The sequence below is a fragment of the Odocoileus virginianus genome, chromosome 3 (genome assembly GCF_023699985.2).
Source record: "Odocoileus virginianus isolate 20LAN1187 ecotype Illinois chromosome 3, Ovbor_1.2, whole genome shotgun sequence".
Classification (NCBI taxonomy): domain Eukaryota; kingdom Metazoa; phylum Chordata; class Mammalia; order Artiodactyla; family Cervidae; genus Odocoileus; species Odocoileus virginianus.
Window position 1 is genome coordinate 16759980 of NC_069676.1, and position 19939 is coordinate 16779918.

The 19939-nt window shown below is 53.4% G+C and overlaps 1 protein-coding gene across 20 annotated transcripts in view; it reads left to right on the top strand.

Annotated features, from left to right (window-relative positions):
* The window catches only part of PTPRS (protein tyrosine phosphatase receptor type S), a 109887-nt gene that overhangs the window by 64982 nt on the left and 24966 nt on the right, over positions 1-19939 (top strand). For 12 of the 20 annotated variants that reach the window (XM_070464915.1, XM_070464895.1, XM_070464901.1 and 9 more), the window contains 6 exons: positions 176-286; positions 2034-2045; positions 11117-11386; positions 12253-12834; positions 13823-13956; positions 14220-14364. In XM_070464915.1, the coding sequence (XP_070321016.1) occupies positions 176-286; positions 2034-2045; positions 11117-11386; positions 12253-12834; positions 13823-13956; positions 14220-14364 (1254 nt within the window). The remainder of the gene's footprint in view (positions 1-175; positions 287-2033; positions 2046-11116; positions 11387-12252; positions 12835-13822; positions 13957-14219; positions 14365-19939) is intronic. The other 8 variants (XM_070464897.1, XM_070464902.1, XM_070464900.1 and 5 more) reach the window with 1 other exon arrangement.

Consider the following 19939-nt stretch of genomic DNA (forward strand, 5'->3'; position numbering starts at 1 on the left):
GCCAGGGAGGCCCTGACCCAGTGGGGGCTTCTAGAGTGACTCAACTTTTCTGTCTGCCTCTCTGGCCCAGCCCAACCAAAAGATAGGCCGGACGGGACTCTGGGACAGCCCTCCCGCCATTCCCCCAAGCCAGGGTTCCCCCTGATGGGCCAGGCCTTGTCCCCTTTTCCCACAGGAGCCCTGCAGATCGAGAGCAGCGAGGAGACGGACCAGGGCAAGTATGAGTGCGTGGCCACCAACAGTGCCGGCGTGCGTTACTCCTCACCCGCCAACCTCTACGTGCGAGGTAGGGCCCCCCGCCCCCACCGGTCCCTCTTCCTCCTCGGGCTCACAGCCTCCGGGCTCCCCTGTCCCCTGCAGACCCCAGCAGGCAGGCCCACCCCGGGTGGTGGCTGCGGGACCTTGGGTGAGGTGGTGTCCCTCTCTGGACCTCAGTTTCCTTGCCTGTAAAATAGGGGCAGCTTCAATTCCCCCACCCCCGTGCCTGGTGACGGCCGTCACGTGAGCTGCAGGACGTTGGGGTGGGGGCAGCAGGAGGGAATGGGGCAGGGCCGGAAGGAGGGGGTCTCTCGTGGGCCTACAGGGCCGGGGGAGCCTGCAGGCCTCTGCCCCCCACCCCCGCCCACCTGCCCGCCCATCCGAGTCGGCTTCTGTGGTGTGTCGTGCGGTGCTTCCCTTGCTGTGTGCTCGCTTCGCTTCTCCAGACTCGTGGCCTCGTACCCGCTTCACCGCCCCGTCCTCCAGCGCCCTCAATCTGAGAGTTGGGGAGGGGTCTTCAAGGCTGCCCCTGCCGGCCCCACAGCCTCAGTTGTCCCCAGAGCCTGGGTGCTCTCCTGGTCACCCTCAGAGGAGGATTCCTGTAGGCAGGTGTCCCAGGGTTTGGGTTGAGGCTTGTCAGTTTCCCACTCGGTCACGCCTGGAAGCACGGGGGGTCCTTGCCCCGGCACCACCCCCACCCCCACCCCAAGGAGGGCCTGAGAGTAGCCCCTGGGTATCTCCTCAAAGGTGCCAAGTGGGGGTACTACCCCTGCTCCTAGATGCCTCTGTGGACCCCCATCTCATCTGTGGGTTGGTTCTCTTCTATCCTCTCGGAAATATTCATTTGCCACCTCCTCCATCTCCTGTGTCCCCGTGTTTCTGGTCAGATCTGTGGTGGAAAGAGCTTCCACCTGCCAGCAAATGGGGTCCAGTCCATCCCCCGGGGCTGCCCCCAGGAGGCTCCATATCCTTGATCCCAAGCCACCCTTCTTTGAACCTCCCTTCCCTGATTTGACACACCAGGCCCCCCACCGTTCTCCACCTGGGAGGTCATGCAGCTCCTCCCTCACTGGGAGACCCTCAGGCCCTCAGTTCCGCTCCTGCCAGACAGCCCCCACCAGCCCTGAAGCAGCACCTTGGCCACCCTTGGGTTCTGCATCTCTCCTCTGAGGAGGAGGTGGCATGGGGGGCGGGGCTGGGGCCCCGGGGGCGCGGGTGGGCAGGGGCCACACCTCCGGTCTGCTACCATGGCATCTCTGGTGAGTTATAGCGTGTCCACGACTCCAACTGACTGGTCTTCGTCTAACCTGCTTTATTTCTCTGCCAACATCTGGGAAGGGGGTTTGTAAGTCTGGCAGGGCTCAGGAGGACAGTATGGGGCAGGGTGGGGGCGGGCCCTCTAAGCAGGGTGCAGCCAGGGAGGGGGGCCAGCCTTTGAGTCCTCAGTGCCCCTCCCCCTGGAGGGGTGGTCCTTTCTGTAGGGGGTCCGGCCTCCCATCCTTTGCCTGGGCCTCAGACGCTCCAAAATTGAATTTAAAAAAAAAAATTGTGGAAGGCAAATGTAGATCGTGTATGTCAAGGAAAGACGAAAAGGTCGTTGCTGTTCTTTTTGTTTTTTAATTTTAATTTTTTTTTTTGGTTTAAAGAAAAAAATCAACAAACTATTGCAGCTTTTAGCCTTGGGAAGTCCTCTTTTTACTCTCTGTATCTCCCCTATTTTTTCTCTTCTCCCCATGTCATTGTGTTCTGCATCAAACCCCCTTTACATCCCTCAGAGCTTCGAGAAGGTTGGTGTGTTTTTTTCTTTTTTACTTTCTTTACCCACATTTTTACATTCTGAAAGTCACACACACACACACACACACACACATACACACACACACATACACACATGAAAACACACACAGACAGGAACACGGACACACGCAGACATGCACACAGAAAATGATAGAAAAATGACAGAATGCGAACAATGAGCTGAAAGCCAACAAAACAAAAAACCGCCAAGCGAGAGCCAAAAAAAAAAAACCCAGAAAGACACGAAAATCTCAGCCGCGCCCAGCCCGGCCTAGGGCCGGCCGCACACATGCGATGCTTGCATTGTGGTCGCCTATATGCATCCTTTGGTAATGTTGTTGCTAAGTTTTTTGCACTCCTCGTCGTCATGGTAACTTGGGCCTGATGCATGCTGGGAGAATGTAAAAATTTCTCTGCATGCCACTCTTGTCGATTCGGTTTGGTGAATTCCCAACGCCTTCTGTTGGAGTGTTTCTCGTCTTCCGTTCCGTTTTTCTCCTTTGGTTTCCTTCGTTTGTTTTTTTTCTTTCTTTCTTTCTTCTTTTTATTTAGTTATTAATTTTTTGTTTTGTTTTGGGGGAAAAAACCGATCAGTTCGTATTTTTTTCCCCCTCCCAGCCCCTTTACCCTGCTCCCTCCCCCCATCAAAGCGTTTGGTCTTTGGGTCTGTCTTGTGTTTCCGTGCTCTTTGGTTTCGATTTCTTGGGCTGAGCTGTTGTGTGGTTGTTCTCCAAACGCATTGTGATTTAAAAGCCAGTGTTCCTGTCCCAACTACCATCCAGGAAGGTGGAAGGGTCCCACAGCTGGGATGCTGGGGCAGAAAGTGACCACCCGGGCTCAAGAGCACAAAGGAGGTGGCTTAGACAGATGGTGGGAGGTCAGAGCTTGGGTGAGGTGTGTGAGGAGAGAAGCCCAGTTTGTCTGACCTGACTGGACAGCTGTGTCTCTTACCCAGAGCTGATGCCTCAGCGCTTCAGGGCGGCCATGTTGGAAGGGAGCTTAAGCAGGCACATTCCCTTCCTTCTGTCTCAGCATGAGACCACCTCCCACCTTCCCAGACAACCCAGAAACAGGCATGGGAAGCACAGCTGAATGGACAGCTGGCATGTTGAGTTCTTGTTCAGTAGACTAACACGTCTAAATATGAGAAGTGGCCACCTATAAATGGACCATCCTCCCAAAATGCTTGGCACATAGTCAGTGCTCAGAATGATAGCTGTTGTGATGACTTTTTGCATCCTGACTGGGTACCAGTATGGATCCACCCATCGGAAAATGTAGCATGATAGACTTTAGCCAACTACTTGGCCGGTCATTCTGCCTTAGTGCTATGCCTCCGCCTCATAGATGATGTTGGCTGCTTCCCTCACCACCTCCCAGACTCTCAGCCTAGTCACAGGCATCTTTTGTCCAGCAATGCAGCATGGTCACTTTCTGAGTACCTAAGCATCAGAACTGTGGAATTCTGGAGAAAACCCTGGGGAACTTTGGGCACAGCCCCTCCCTCCCTCTCTCTGCCTCCCTAGCTCTCCCTCTGCCTCTCTCTCTCTCTCTCTCTCTCTCTCTCTCTCTCTCTCTCTCTCTCTCTGTCAGCTCTCCTTCTGGCTGTCTGTTTCTCTCACTTTTGAAACCTTTAGAGAAGCTCGCTCCCATCTCCTCTTCCCTCCCTGAGGAAAGGCAAACCTTTGAAAGCCCCATTCTAACCCCAAAAAGAAAACAAGCCCCCTATAAAATATCTATTTAGATTTATAGCCACTAGCTCCCAGCTGACTACCCAACATAGATGACAGTTGAGAGCTGAGACCAGCCTGTTTGGGGTAACCTCTCCCTTGTCCCTCACCTGCCTTCTCTAAACTCCCAATGATTAAGTTCAGGGCTGGAGTTGGCAAGAAGATTTTAGATGCAATAATAGGAGATTTATTTTTCCTGTCTCCTTTTGAATCCAGAGTAAGAGCTGCTAGGCAGAACTCTCCAAAAGATGCAGGAAAGAGGTCTCTCAGCTCCGTAATGAAAGCTGGATTCCAGTGAATGGAAACTGAGGGTCTCTGAAGACCATTGGACTTTGGGGGCAGTATAGACTGGTGGTGAGAGCACAGACTTTGGACTTGAGACCCAGATTCAAGTCCTGCCTCTGCCCCTCTTTGGCTGTATGACCTTGGGCTGGTCACTTGGTTGCTTGGAGTCCCTATTTTCTCATCTGAACAATAGGAAGAGGCATCAGTACGCCAAGCTCACAGGATAGTTGGGAGGAGTCCATGGAGGAAATTCATATTCATCTGTCTGGTGCCCTGTGTCATGTGTGGCACATAAGAAATCACAAGGAAGATTGTTGTAAAAATAGGGAAATAGAGTTCAAATAAATGGTTTGGGCAAGTCATTTCCCTTTGGGGGCCTCAGTTTCCCCATCATTTATTTCACAGATACGGCTTTTGAATAAGATGGCTTACGGGAAACTGCTTGGGAAGAATTGAAGGGCAAAAATTAATTCATTTGCTCAGAGCTCAAGTTTTGCTAATGCTTTTCAGAGCTCAGCCCATGGTCTCATTTTTTCCTGGCTCCAGCCTCAATCCCGTGAGATCAGTGGTCTCTCCAGATTCACATCTTTCCTCTTACTCCCTGTCACTCCCACAGGAAGTTCCGTGGCCAGAGTGTCAAAAGGGGACAAAAAAAAAAAAAAAAATGGAGGGAGTGCCAGTGACCCAGTTTGGGTGTTAGGCTACCCTTGCAGATACATACCAGCTCAGCAGAAGAGAAGAGCCACCTAGCATGTTCTGCCCTGAAAGCTATAAGCGTTTACACTGTTGCCAGAGCAACCATTCCTGGGAATTAGTTGCAAGGAATCCCCACCTTCAACCTAACTCTTCCTTCAATTCACAATCTCCAGCTTCTACTGACCCTGGGTGATCCAGGGGGTGAAGTATTCAGATATACCGTTCTCCTGAAGTCAACTGCTGAGATTCAAAGGACCCAAAGTCAAAGCCAGGTCCATTTTTTTAAATGCAGCTGGCAGCTCTAATCCCAGAACTTCCCTAAGGAAGATGTAGCTCAGAATTACATTCTCCCTGGCTGTTAATTTTCTTTAAAAGCATCAGCCTTTAAGGTGTGAATGAGTGGCTGAAGATGGTGTCTTTACCATTTAGTCTAGCAACATAGCATCAATGAACCCTGGTGCAGAGGACCCAGTGAAATGGTGTGCCACCCACCTGATGACACAGGAAGATACTAGAGCTAGAGATGTGGGGGAGAACCTTCCACCTTCAAGGGACTTAGGATGTTGTCAGGATTTTAGAAGGAGCCTGATGGGGATAATGTAATGCTAGTTCTCAAATGCTGAACTAAGAGATCAGGACTCAGTATCTGATGCCAGAGGGAGCTCTAGATTGCCCCAGTTTCCAGGTGTTCTTCAGAACCCTTTATCTGCAACCCATCCCCAGGCCTCTTCAGATCAATTCACAGCATGGCATTTTGTGGGGCAAATTGTTTTTAAAATTAAATCTCTAGCATCCAAGCCTATAATTGGTAGATATGATCTCCAGGTGTTCCCCTTTCCCCGCTGGCAGCCCCCAGACAGTAGATAGATAGATACTGGGCCTGGAATCACCCCATGTGATTCCATGACCTCCTGTATCTCCACGGAGACTACCACTGGGGAGTGTTGGCAAGCTCCCCCAGTTCCTGCTGGTCACACCTAGCCATGCCCCCCCCACCTCCTCCACCCCCCAAAGTCCCTGACATCACCTTGGTGGTAGGCAGTGGCAGATCAGAACCCAGCCCTTCTCCTCATCCCACCGTCACCCCGAGGGGAGAGGGGCTCCAGGGGTGGGGAGGCAGGCTTCTTCTCTGTTCGGGCATGGTGGATGGGGGTGGGGGTGGGGCCGTTCCGCAGGAACACTGAGCTCTATAGACACCTCTCGCCTGCTGCCTGCCTCACACCCTTTGCATTGCTGTTTCCTCTGTTTTTTGGGGGTGAGGGTTACATTAGATTACACCTCGTCATTCAGAGAGCCCTGTGTCTCCGGCGGCCGCAGCGAGGGGGCAAGGGGAGTCAGTCAATTGGCAAGACACCATGCCCCTTTTTGCTAGAACTGGAAAAAAAAAAAAAGAATATTGGGAGACAGAGAGTACAAAAAAAAAAAAACCCCAATAAAAAGGTATCTGTGGGGCAGTAAAATGTCCAGCTCAAAAGGCCGCTGGCCAGCCTGTGGGCCAGGGGTCCAGCCAGGTCTCTCCAGGCCTTGCACTATCTGAGCAGCAGAGGGAGCTGGCAGTGGGAGAGGGGAGGCAGGATGGTGCAGGAGGGGAAGAAAGATCACAGGGCAGGCCATGGAGTGGTACCCACCCTCCCTGGGCCACGGGCTGGGGTTCAATGGAGGGGCTTTGGAGTTAGCCCTCGGACACCCCTCCCCCTCCCCTGACAGGTGTAATCTAAGCCTGAGTAAACCCCATGGAGGCTGCAGAACTTCTTGGCACCTTCCCCGCCCTTCCCCGTCCTCATTTTGGAGTCCGGAGGAGCACCCAGCAGCTTCTCCCACCCCAAAATGCCCAGCAGAGCCCCGCCCCGCCCCCTCCCCACCCCCTCGGAGCTGCGGCTTGCTGACTCGTTGAGATGTCTGACACTGTTGAGTTCCCTACCCAGTGCTTCAATCAGATCACCTCACTTTTGAGTTCCCCCCCCCACCCTTCCCATCCCCTTCTCCCCTGAACCCCGCCTTCCGCCCCCCCCTACTTTTTTTGGTTTTTGAGTTTCTGCCTCTTCCTGCCTGGGGGAGGGGTCGTCTCCCGGTTGCTTTGATGGTTTTTGAGTTGTTTTTCCATGTGAATCGGGGTTTGAAGCGACCCATCCCCTCAACCTGCCACCCCCCCACCACCGCCCACCCTCCTGATCCCCGCACCCACACGGGTCCCCCCCACTGGGACCCCCCCGGCTACTCGGTGACGAGAAGAGCTGGAAACAAGAACCAGCTGGAGCGTGCTGAGGACCAAGGCTGGTGTGGTCCCCTTATAACCTGCCTGGACCCTCCACTCAGGTCGGTAATTGGGGGCGGGGTCCCGCGGGGCCACTCCGTCCCGTGGGTTCCGCGCCCACCTTACTCTCTAACCTGCACCTCAAGCTTGCAGCCAGGGGTGGAAAAATGATGTGGGTGGGAGTCAGCACCAAACTGGGCAGAACACAGCGTCAGCCACCCGCCCTTGCCAATTGGGAGGATACCCAGAGGCCTTATAAGGACCCTCCCCAGCGGGAGGGGGGGCGGGTGTTAAGCCACCTAGTGCTCATGGGCACAGTCCTCCCCTAAGTCATGGCAAACCAGCCCTCTTCTTGCAGCATACCCTTAGAAATCAACGGGGTAGGCGAGAAAGCAAGTGGGCAAAGTGTCTTAGGTGTCAGCCTTTACAGCATATTGGCAGATCCATTTAATTGATGGCTGCCGGCCATGCTGGGGATTTGTGAGCACCAAAATTACATTTGTTGATAAATGCCCTCCCACACTTAACTGACTTATAATTAACAACCCTGTGTGGCAAGTCTTTTACATGTTCAAGATGTTTGCCTTGTGTCTACTTCAGAAATGTGTTAGAGGTACCTTCCAAATTATGACACTCCTAAAGGAAGGTATTTTAAGATAAGATCAGACGTGAGCAGGGTCTTTGGGGTGTGATGTTGAGTTTTACACAGGGATAAATCTGGCTGCTATTTAATCTTTAAATCCTAAAGCTAGCTCTTACTCCCTTTAATGTTTCAGTAATCCCTTTTGGTATAAACCTTTTACTGATGGCTCCTGGACATTTATTTTGATGGCTGCTGGATATTCAACTGGTGATTATTTAGTTGACAGATGTATATAGGTGAGGTACTTTTGCCCTTTTTGGTGTCCCCAGAGGGTAAGGATGTAAGTGTGAAAGAACCAAGAAGGGACATGTGGCTATATAATTCTTGCTAATTACCATGGTAAGAGAAGGCTCACTTTATCTAGGAGGTAGGGATCAGGCATACTGGGCTTTGAGCTCTGGCCCTATCACTTTCTTTGTGTCTTCCAGCTAGCCCTGGTTCCTCTCTGGGACTCCACTGCCTCATCCACAAAATGGGTACAAGGTCATTGGCCTCTCAGTTGGGAGGGATTCAATAGATATTCTTCCTATTGCTTTCTTTAAAAAACAAAAAACAACTCTGATTCACGCTGAAACCTCCTTAATGTTAAGCATCTCATTGATCTTTCCAGCACCCTGGAAGACCAGAGGGAACTTCACCAGCCTCATGCCCAGGCTGAGCACCTACTATGTGCTGGGCACTGCCCCAGTCAGCTTAATGACCTCAGCGTATCACTGATGACCTCCATTTCACAGAGGAGGAAACAGGCTCCCAGAGGATGAGGGGCCCTTCCCAAGGCCACAGGGCTATGCAGTCTCATCAGCCCCCCACCCCAGCCTGGGCAGGTTTTCCTGAGGTCTTGAGGGGAGCACCTTGAACTGTGTGATTAGACTGATGTGGTCTCCATTTGTTCCACTCTAAACAAGCAGCAGGAGAGTATCACTGAGAAGTGGGGCTCCCTGTGGCTGGGTTGTTTGGTTCCGAAGGTTCTTTTGCCTGTGAGACTCTCACCTCTGAGGCTGTCCTGAGCCTCTGCCAGGGCCCTTGGGTGCTGGGTGGGGAGGCCAGATGCTGTGTTCTGCCAGGGTTGGGGGGTACCTCCCTGGGGAAGCCACAGCCCTTCTCCTTTCAGACCCCGATTTTCAGCCCCACACCCATTCCATGTTTTTTTTTTTTTCTTCTTGCTTTTTGGGTATTTTGTTTTAGAGGGTTTTTGTTTGGTGTTGTGAATTATCCCCCCCACCCCACTTTGGTTTTGCATTTGTTTCTCCTGGTTTTGTTTTGGACGTCAGTGCCGTTTTCTGTCCTTGATTAATTAGCTTCCCCACGCTCATCCCCCATCGTGTTCCGTTTCCATGACAACGCAGCGTTTGGGCATCCCACTCGTGCCTCGCTGTGGATGCCGGCGGCTGGCCTGGACCGCGTCCGCTGGCTGGCCGGACCCCCCATTCTCCTCCCAACTCCCCCCGCCCTCCTCCCAGCCCTGCCAGAAAGCTGCCCCCCCCATCTCAGCGCCCTACCCCACCACCCCTCATTCCCCAGTCTGTCTGCATGGCCCCTCTGTCTCCCGTCCCTGCCCCTCCCCCCATTCCTCTCCTCTGCTGACACCTTCCAGCTCCTCCATCCTGTCTCCAACGTGACTCTGGACTTTTCGTGGGGCTTCTTTTTCTGAAGGGCTGCCAGCTTTCTTGGTCCTCCCTCCTGCCCCCACGGAGCTCCCCTTCTTCTTCACTTCCTGCTGGAATTCAGGGAACAAGGCTTGAGATTTTTCAGCTTGGAACCCATGCCAAGAGAGAGGAAACGGGGCTGCCTCCCTTTGCCCCTGGAGCCCCCTCCTCTGTAGGGCAGGCCAGACCCCTCCACCACGAGCACCCCAGTTTCATGTAAAAGTTACTTTGTGGTCCTGTTTAGCCTTGCTGAGCCTCCAGGCGGTCATCCCTACAGTTTGAGACAAGATTCCTTGACCTGCCCGAAGCTGGGGCATGTCCATGTGGTTTCCTGAAGCCTGGGACAACCTTGATCTGGCTAGAAGGGTTTACCAGTTGGCCCAAGTCCTTTCCCCCACAGAGCAACATTTCCCATGGGGCAGCTGTGCCCCTTGGCACTTTAGATGCCCATTAGTGCCTATCCCTTCTTTCCCCGCACACCCAACCCAGAAACCCACCCAGCTTCCGAAAATGGAGCCCCCCGAAATGCATCCTGCCGCCTTCATGGTCTGCGAGATTGGGACAGAAGGCTGCATTTGCTTTCCCGCTAAGAAATGCACAGGACATGTCCCTGTTTCTCAGCGTTCAAGTTCATTCCCTCGTTTATGATTATTATTAATATCCTACTTATTATTCTGCCAGGGCTGTGATGTGACAATGTGACGTGTCACATTGGGTCACATCCGCTAGAATTAATATGCAGCATTGAAGTGGGTCCCTTCCCCCTCCTTTCTCTCTCTCTCCCTCCCTGTCTGTTCCGTTTTCTCTCTTTCTCTCTTCTCTCTGATTCCCCCCATGACTGTGCACTAAAGGCCCCTGAGATCCAGGCCTCTTTGCATTAACCTTCTCTCTCTTCCACTTTCTGCCTTTTCCTTCCTCTCTCTCTCTCTCTGTCTCTTTCTCTTTCAACCTCTCTCAACCAACCAACCTATTTTGCATGCTGTTTGTGATTCTGAGAGCTGCATCTATCAATGGAAACTTGTCAGATCCGACAGAAGCTTTTAGAAGGGTTTCTATACCCCAAAACCACAAAAATTTCATTAGAGTTTCTCATCTTTTCCTGGAGGGCCCCCCTGGGGAAGTGGGCGGGGACCCCAGGTCACCAGAGCCAGTGGGGATGGGAGGGCCCAACATCCTGGCCCCCTCTGCCTGCTGCTCCCAACTCTTCCCATGACCTTCTGTGCCCTCACCCCTCCCATCTGACCTTCCCAGAGCATCCCCCTCCCCTGGCCCCCACAGCCCCAATCTTCGGAAGTTCCTCTGAGCCGGCAGAGGGGCTGCGCCCTGAAGCCACATCTGTCAGCAAAGATGAGAAACCACTGATAAATTTTTGTGTTCTAACTGTGCTGTGGACCAGCCACTTTGGTCTCTGAAACCCTGTTGCTATGGAATAATGCTTCATGTCTCTTTTATTATATATCGATATCTCTCTCTATATATTGTTTGTGAAATTACCTTCCTTTGAAGTTTTGGTTTCTTTTTGTTGGAATTTGGTTTTTTAATTTGTTTCTTTTTTTGTTGTTGTTATTTTCTTTCATTTGGAAGAAAACAAATTTTGACTGGGGGGAAGGAAACAGCCCTGTTTATATTTAAATTGTTTTCCACTTTTTTTTTTCTTTTTTCTTTCTTTCCTTCTTCCTTTCTTTCTTTCCTCCTGCTTTTCTTTCTTTTCTCCTCTGCATTCCGTCTCCCCATCCCCCCCAACCCCGTGCATCTCCCTCCCACCACCACCCCACCCCCGCATCTCCCACCCACCCCACTCCCCCAGTCCGCCGCGTGGCGCCACGGTTCTCCATCTTGCCCATGAGCCACGAGATCATGCCAGGTGGCAACGTGAACATCACCTGCGTGGCCGTGGGCTCACCCATGCCATACGTCAAGTGGATGCAGGGGGCCGAGGACCTGACGCCCGAGGATGACATGCCTGTGGGCCGGAACGTGCTGGAACTCACAGATGTGAAGGACTCTGCCAACTACACATGCGTGGCCATGTCCAGCCTGGGCGTCATCGAGGCTGTGGCCCAGATCACAGTGAAATGTAAGCAGAGGCCATGGGGGAGGCAAGTCATCCCTGTACCTCAGGTGTAGGTGGGGCATAATGGTAGAAAAACTTCTGAGTTACTCTTCTGGCTTCAGTCACTCCTGGCTGTGAACAGGAGAGTCAACAGGTATTTACTGATGACAAATTATTGTAGGCCTGGCCCCATGGAATGAGACCCTGTCTTGTTCTACTGAGCTCCCAGTCCAAAGTGGGTGATACCATGTAGCCTAGCAGTTATGATGCAGGCTGATTAGGGCAGTGATAGGGGCCACGGAGCACCACTCAGACCCCCAGAATAAAGGTGCCAATTCCCAGGAAAGCTAAATAAGGGGAAGACTAAAAGCTGAACAGGAATGAGCCAAAACAGATGGAGAACGTATCTAAGAAAAGGAAACAGCCTGTGCAAAACTCGGAGAGATGGAGCACTGGGGAGTAGGGAGGGATTACTGACTCTTGATGTCTCAGTTTGTGGTGAAACTCAGAGGAGGATGCCCCCAGATATTTTTTCTAGCTTTGGAACAGGAGCCAGCAGATTACAGCCCATGGACTGAATCTGGCCCTCCACTTGTTTTTATAAATAAAGTTTTATTGACACCTGCCCATTTGCTCACAACTGGCTTGTGGCAGCTTTGGGCTACCCTGACAGAGCTGAGTAATTCCTAGCACAGAAGCAGCCACCAGCAATACATAAGCCGTATACCTTGCCAATACTTGCTATAGATGGTAGGCTAGGGGTCATTAAGACAGGGGTTACCACCAAAGAAATGATGGCTCTGAGAGGGCAGTCACGTGACTAAAAGTTACACAGCCTTGAGGGTTCACAGCCAGTATGCCTGACATGTGACCTTGCCTCCCACCCACAGCTCTCCCCAAAGCCCCCGGGACTCCCGTGGTGACAGAGAACACAGCCACTAGCATCACCATCACGTGGGACTCAGGCAACCCAGACCCTGTGTCCTACTACGTCATCGAATATAAATCCAAGAGCCAAGACGGGCCGTACCAGATCAAAGAGGACATCACCACCACGCGTTACAGCATCGGCGGCCTGAGCCCCAACTCAGAGTACGAGATCTGGGTGTCGGCTGTCAACTCCATCGGCCAGGGTCCGCCCAGCGAGTCGGTGGTCACACGCACCGGCGAGCAGGCCCCCGCCAGCGCGCCGAGGAACGTGCAGGCCCGCATGCTCAGTGCCACCACCATGATCATCCAGTGGGAGGAGCCAGTGGAACCCAATGGCTTGATTCGGGGCTACCGGATCTATTACACCATGGAACCCGAGCACCCCGTGGGCAACTGGCAGAAGCACAACGTGGACGACAGCCTGCTGACCACCGTGGGCAGCCTTCTGGAGGACGAAACGTACACAGTGCGCGTACTGGCCTTCACCTCCGTGGGCGACGGGCCCCTCTCAGACCCTATCCAGGTCAAGACTCAGCAGGGAGGTGAGTTGCCCACGTGATGCATGGCTTCTCGGGGGGGTGGGAGGACAGAAGGATTTGGGACCCACACCCCACCAGGCAGTAGGAGGCGGCCATGCGGTGATGTGCCTCCCAGCGCACCGAGGGGTCCATCTTACCTGAAAGCCACCACGTGGTTTATTTGGCCTTTTTCAAGTATTTTCATGCTAGCGTCGCAATGCAGGAGGGTGTCCTAGAAAACCCAGATTTCTGGCTACCCTCGGGAAAGCCGATCTGGCAAGCCCACACACAGGGCTACAGTTGGTAGCGATGCGTCTGAGAAAAGGGGTGTGGCCTCCGCTGGCCTCCCTTCCTTTGTTATGCCCCTCCCCCATCCATCTCTGAGTTTGGGAACGTGGGTTTGCTGCTCTCACTAGAGCGATCCATGCCCACTGGATCACTGAAATAACAAAGTATGTTAACCCAAAGTCCCGAAGGCAGGTCTCTCACAGTGCAGACGAAGGACTGGGTGTGGAACATGTAGGTGCATGGGCCCCAGCTCTCTATGGGTTTCTGGGCTTGGGAACCTCGAGTCCAGGAAGAGTCAAGCCACTGCTTTAGCAAAGGGAAAGCAGGTTTGGAATTCTGCTGCCGTAGAGCAGACACAGGGTGGATCTATATTTCCAGTTATGGGCCCCACCATTGAGTGGAGAGGGTGGATGCTGGGGTGCGTTGTAAAGGGGATGTTTTAAAAATGTTTTCCCATTGGCAGCAGAGAGGATGGGGGAGTTGGGGCGGGCAGCTGACAACAAGAGGCCACAGGGGGGTGTCCCTGGAAAAAGAAGAGAAATGAGAACAGTGGAGAACATTGTGGGAGCATCCAGAACCTCATAACCCTTCTTTTTAGGGCAGTGCTAAGCTTTAGGGAGCTCTTTTGGGGGAGAAGGGGAACCTCGAAGGTTGGGTACCCTATGCTGGTAGAGCCCCTCCCCAGCCTCTCCTCGATACCAGCCCTCTCGCCTCTCACCCGCAGTGCCCGGCCAGCCCATGAACTTCCGGGCCGAGGCTAAGTCAGAGACGAGCATCGGGCTCTCCTGGAGCCCCCCGCGGCAGGAGAGCATCATCAAATACGAGCTCCTCTACCGGGAAGGCGACCACGGCAGAGAGGTGCGTGGGTGGCGTGGCGGAGGGGATGGCACTCGCCCCCTCTCCCCTCCCCAAGCACCTGCTCTGGGCGGCTCTCCTGCCTTGCCGACTCGGTACCTGAATATCTATCTTCCTCCTCCTCCTCTTTGCCCCTGTCCCTTGCTAACTTTTCCACCTCTCTTTTCTCCATCTCCATCACTCTGTGGTGGGTCTGTGTCTGTCTGTCTCTCGCCCCCCCGCCGGCTCTCTCTCCATCCGGGTCTCTCTCCTCGCCCCTCCCCCAGGTCGCGAGGACCTTCGACCCGGCCACGGCCTTTGTGGTGGATGACCTGAAACCCAACACGGAGTACGCCTTTCGCCTGGCGGCGCGCTCCCCGCAGGGCCTGGGCGCCTTCACCTCGGTGGTGCGGCAGCGCACGCTGCAGTCCAGTAGGTGTCTCTCGGACCCCGCCCTGACCTGCGGGGGGGACCTGGCCGGCGCCTGTGCACTGACCCGGGCGGGGCCTGCGCAAGGGTGGGGGGCGCCTTGGCCCATCCCACCTCGCTCCTCCGCCTCCGGCGCACGAGAATCCTTGCTGAACCCCAGTTCCCCCGCCACTGCAGTGAGGGGCTCGTCCATGGACCCTACAGGCCCCAGATTCTCTGTCTCCCCTGGGGACAGCCATGGCCGGTTTGATTGATGGCACCTTCTCTCTCCCCGCTGTCTCTCCTGGGTTTGGGGCTTGTGGAATAATGGCCACATTGCGCCCATTTCACAGGCGTTTGGAGGGGTCCATGAGACAGTCACAGCGTGCACCCCATCCTTCCCAGAGAGCAGAGGATGCAGAGAAGATCCCACCTCCCCAAATGGCCCTTCTTGGCCCCCAAACAGGGGTCCCCATTGGCGGGGGGCCAGGGTGGGGGGAGTCAGAACTGATGCCTGGTCCTGGGGGGAGTGCAAGGCTGTCCAAAACATAGGGCTCTGGAATTCCTGGAGTTCTTCGCTGTGCCCGCCCGGCCTCCCTGTCACAGAAAGTCACCTTTTGGACAGAACACTGCAGCTGGCTCTGGGCCACACTGTGGCCCTTGCCACACTCCTCACTCCCTCCCCACCTGCTGAGCTCAGGGCCGAGGCCGGCCCCTCCTCCGCTGCCTCCCTGCCTCCCCCTCCTCCCTCTGCTCCCTCCTCTCTGCTGAGTCTGGCCCAGGTGGCCCCCTCCTTCTCCTCCCCCTGTTCAGTCAATCACAGGGGTAGCTACCCCAAGCCTATGTTCCGGAAGCCGTCTTGGTGTTCAAACCTTCAGGCACCCCCTAGGCATGTGCGCACAGCGGCTCACGAGTCAGTCGAGAGATGGCAACTCCGGCCAGAGTGTCTGAGCCGCTGGAATCAGGGGCCTCGGAGACAGCACCCCGCCCCTCCTACGTCACCCCCGGCCCCCTGCCCTCCTCCCCGCCCCGCTGGGGCCCAGCCAAGTGCTCCGCAACTCACAGGCGTGTTTGTGCGTGAGGCGATCAGTGAGGGTGTCCTGTGGCTTGGGCAGCCACGTGAGAGATCGGCACAGGTGCCGCGAAGGTGAGTACACGCTGGTCTCCAGCGAGTTCACAAAAACGGCCCACCCTGCGTGCACCCGCTAGCCTGTGCCCAGTGTGCTGGGCTGTGCAGACAGTCCAGAGCCCAAATTCAGCTCCCTAAACTCTTCACCCCGCTGCCGCTGCTGAGAGGCACACCTGTCAAGGACCTGGGGACCCGGAACCATGCCCCTCCCCCACGCGCATCCGTGTGCGCATCCACGCCACCCCGCCCCCTCCCGAGAAGTCACGCAGGTTGGGCCGGATTGTGAAGGAGGCGGCCGCCGAGGTCGTCAAGAAAGCGCTTTGGCCCATCCACGCAAACCTCCGGGGCGGCCCAGGGCAGGGAGTGGGGGAGAAGGGACTCCCCACTTTGCACCCCAATACGGTTGGGGCGCAAGAGAACCGGCAGCCAAGACGCAGGGCCAGGCGTATGCCCCCCCTCCCCGGGGAGTGCGGGCTTCTTAGGCTGAACTCAAGGGTAGGTGGAGGCCAGACCACTCAGCCGTGGGTCTCCCCAGACACCGTCCCACCTTCCTGCCTCGTCGGCACCAGCCTGGAACTGCAGCGTGCCCCACACTGGGGCCGGAGCAGGGCTGCACGCCCCACTTGCGGCCGGAGACCCACCCAGAGCTCGGTCTGGCCTTGTAGGTCAGCACTCCGCCATTCCCTCCCTCGTAAGAAAGTCTTTTAAGTTAGCAGTTGAAGAGTGGAAGGTAGGTAACCAGACTGGGAGTTTTCTGGAAGGCGTCTTTCTTTCTTTTATTATGGTTTTTCTCATCATCATCACCATTATGGTTGTTTCTTCTTTTGTTACGGTTTTGGTTTTGTTTTTCCTCCCCCTTTCTCAGCGAATCCATTCCTTCCAGCACATTCCTCAGTTGTTTTTTCTACTCCTGCCTGACTCCCCCCTCCCCTGGGCACTTGGGGTGGCTGGTCAAGAAATGGGGGAAGGGACCCCAAGGGTCTAGCTCTGGAGGAAGGAACTCCAGTGTTTCTCTTTTAAGTGAGTCCAGAGAGTCATTCTGGCTGCAATAAGTCATTTGAGTGGCCTCTGGGGTCTCAGGTGGTCTGATTGATGGCTTTGAGGACAGAGGCCTCTGATTCATCTCTGTGTCCCAGATCTTGGCAGGGGGTATGCACAGAGTAAGTGGTCTATAAACACACATGATGAATAGTTGGGGCTGGCTATGTACCTTGACCTCAAGCAAGGCCAGTGACCTCTCTGAGCTGCCCACGAGGGGAGGCAGACTCTAGAGTCATGAGCATTTGAGGGAGTGTGACTGCAGGCATCCTTAACTGGCCCGAGCTGATAAACACACTGGCTGAGTTCTGAATTCCCAGCTGCAACCAAAACAGCCTGTGGACAGCTGTTGAGCCTGTTTTCAAGTCCTGGCTCTTAACCGCATGCCCTAAGGGCAGGCCACTTGCCTTTTCTGGGCCTCAGTTTCCTCACCTGTAAAATGGGGCCTGGCACCCAGTGGGTACACAATCAATGATAATGCCAGGCAGCCCGGTGGGCTTTGAAACCCATTTCCTGGGAACGTGGGGTGGGAGTGGAGGGGGGCTACTTCTGGCCACCTAAGAGGTTGTGAGAATTAAATGAGGCACAATCAGTGGGCCACATTTTGAGTCTGTAAAAGGTCTAGGCTGCTAGGTGAGCAGAAAATACTTAGAATGTGAGATTTATTATTAGTAATGGTCTTAACACAGGGCCTGGCCCCTAGTGGGTGCTTAGCACGTGGAGATTATTACTGACATTCCATAAAGCCCTGAACACACACAGTTGGTGCTTAATGTGTGAGAAGTATCACACATTATTTATTTATTATCTAGTTTTATATATATATATATATATATATATATATATAGTTGTTTATGAAAGCCCTTAACAAGCTGCCTGGCACACAGTAGGTGCTCCATAAATGCAGCAGTTATTTTCAATCTAAATATGATTGACAAGGTGCTGGGCCCAGAGTTGGCACTCCATGAATGGAGACTATTAATAGTTTGTTACAGGCCCAGCCTGGTCCCAGGTGCACAGTAGGTCCTCAGAACATGGGGGCTACAATGATCACTCTGCAAAACCCTTGGCCCAATGGCTGGCATTAAGTGCTCGATAAATGGCCTGGTCCTGGGCACGCAGTAGGTGCTCAGATGGAAACTATTGTCAGTCTGGAAGGGCCTAGCATGGTGTCAGGCAGTTTTTGGGGCCTAGCATGGTGTCAGGCAGTTTTTGCCCCATACATGAAGAGCCGTTGTCTGCAGGTTCTTGGCTCTGTGTGTGTAAACAGTAGGTCTTCAATAAATAAGAACTATACCATTTTTATATAGAGGGCCATCAACACAGTGCTTGACACATAGTAGGTGCTTAAATTGTGGAAATTATTACTGTGATCCAGTAGTAACAGGGCCTGACACATAGTAGGTGCCTAAGAGATGAGAACTATAAATGTTCTACAAGGCCCTTCATACAGTACCTAGCACATAGTAGGTACTAATATGTGGGAACTGTTTTTTTCTCCATAAAGGCCTTAGCACAGGGCTTGGCATGCAGTAGGCACTGCCTAAATGGCAACAGCTACATTTATCATCAGAGGGCTGTTAAAAGACCAACCTACAGTAGGTGCTCAGTAAATGAGACATATTGTTGATCAGTAATGGGCTTAGGGTAGCATCAGGTGCACAGTAGGGGCTCAGAACAGAAGAATCATGAGTTATTAAAAATCTGGCACACAGTAGGTGGTAAATGTGGCACACAGTAAATGCTAAATATGAGCTGTGTTAACTTGTAAAGCTCTGGCCCTGGGGCCATCACAGTAGGCATCTAATACACAGGGGCTTTTGTTATTACTCTGCATATCCCCTGGCATGCTAACTGGCACACAGTAGGTACTCAAGACTCGGGCATTGTTTTCTTTGCAAGTGAGGCCAAGGAGTAACCATTGGGGTGCCCTCCAGGGTCTCTGGCAGTACAGGTTTTCAGTAAATGGATCCTCCTCTTATTAACCTATGAAGCTTTTAGAGACACTCCTAGCACATAGTAGGTGCCCAATAAGTGGGGCTTTTCCTGCTGTTTCCTGGGCACATAGTAGGTGTTCAATAAACTATTGTTAACTGCAATTCCATTGTTGGTGCTGTGCCCAGCATATAAGTAAGTGGAGCTTTTGCTATTCCCCGGGCACGGTACCTGGCACACAGCAGGTGTGCAATAAACATTTTATTCTATAAAAGCCCTTGGTATGCTGCTTGGCACATAGTAGGACTTCAATAAGTACATGTTTTAACTGTTGTTGGTGAAACCCTTGGCACTGTGCCTAGAATGTAGTGTGAACGTGCTAGGTCTCAGTCGGGTTCGACTCTTTGTGACCCCCTGGACTGTAGTCCACCAGGCTCCTCTGTCCATGGGATTTTCCCGGCAAGAATACTGGAGTGGGTTACCATGCCATCCCTCAGAGGATCTTCCCAACCCAGGGAGAGAACCCACGTCTCTTATGTCTCCTGTATTGGCAGGCAGGTTCTCTACCACTAGCACCACCTGGGAAGCCCTGCCATAGTAGTGACTGAATTAACAGGGCTTTTATTGCTTTGGCAGCTGGCACATGGTGAGTGCCCGGTAAATGAAGCTTTTATTGCTATTCCTTTGTCACAGTGCTCAACATACAGTGGGTGTTCAGTAGATAAGTACATTTACTGTTACTCTATCCCTGTGCTATGCCTGGCATACAGTAGGTGTTCAGTAAATAAGTACACTTACTTTTAACTCTGCGAAGCCCTTGACATTGTGCCTAGCATGTAGCAGGGGCTCAGTAAATAGATGTTCTTACTGTTACTCTGCAGAGCCCTTGGCACTGAGCCTGGCATATAGTAAGTGCTCAGTAAATGAAGCTTTTGTTTTTCTACTGACACAGTCCCCAGCACACAGTAGGCCTTCAATAGATAAGTACCTTTACGGTCATTCCATCCCTGGTGCTCTCCCTGGCACACAGTAGGTGTTGAATAAATAAGTGCAGAGTCGCTGTTATTTTGTGACGGGCAGAGAGTTGGTGCCCAGTAAATGGGGCTTTTATTGCTATGTCAGTTGTCACCGTGCCTGGCACATAGGAGGTGCCCAGTAAATAGGACTTTGACTGCTGTTGCCCTTGGCCTAGTGCATGGCACCCATGTGTGCTCCGTGGGGACTGTGGGCCCCCTCTCCCTAAGACCTACTGTGTGCCGAGCACAGCCCCTTATGCTGAACGCAGCCTTCTTGGCCAGCCCTCCCGGCCCCCTGCCCCGCCCACCCGCCCATCTCACCTTTGGTTGACACCCACTTCTTTTGGGTTCGACTTTTTTCTTTGGTTTGCTTCTGTTTTGTTTGTTATCATCTTCTTTTTTATTTTCTCTTTCCCATCTTTTGTTTCCCCACCCCCCCCCCCCCACCCATCCCGCCTCCCTTCCCCGCCCCCCACGTTCT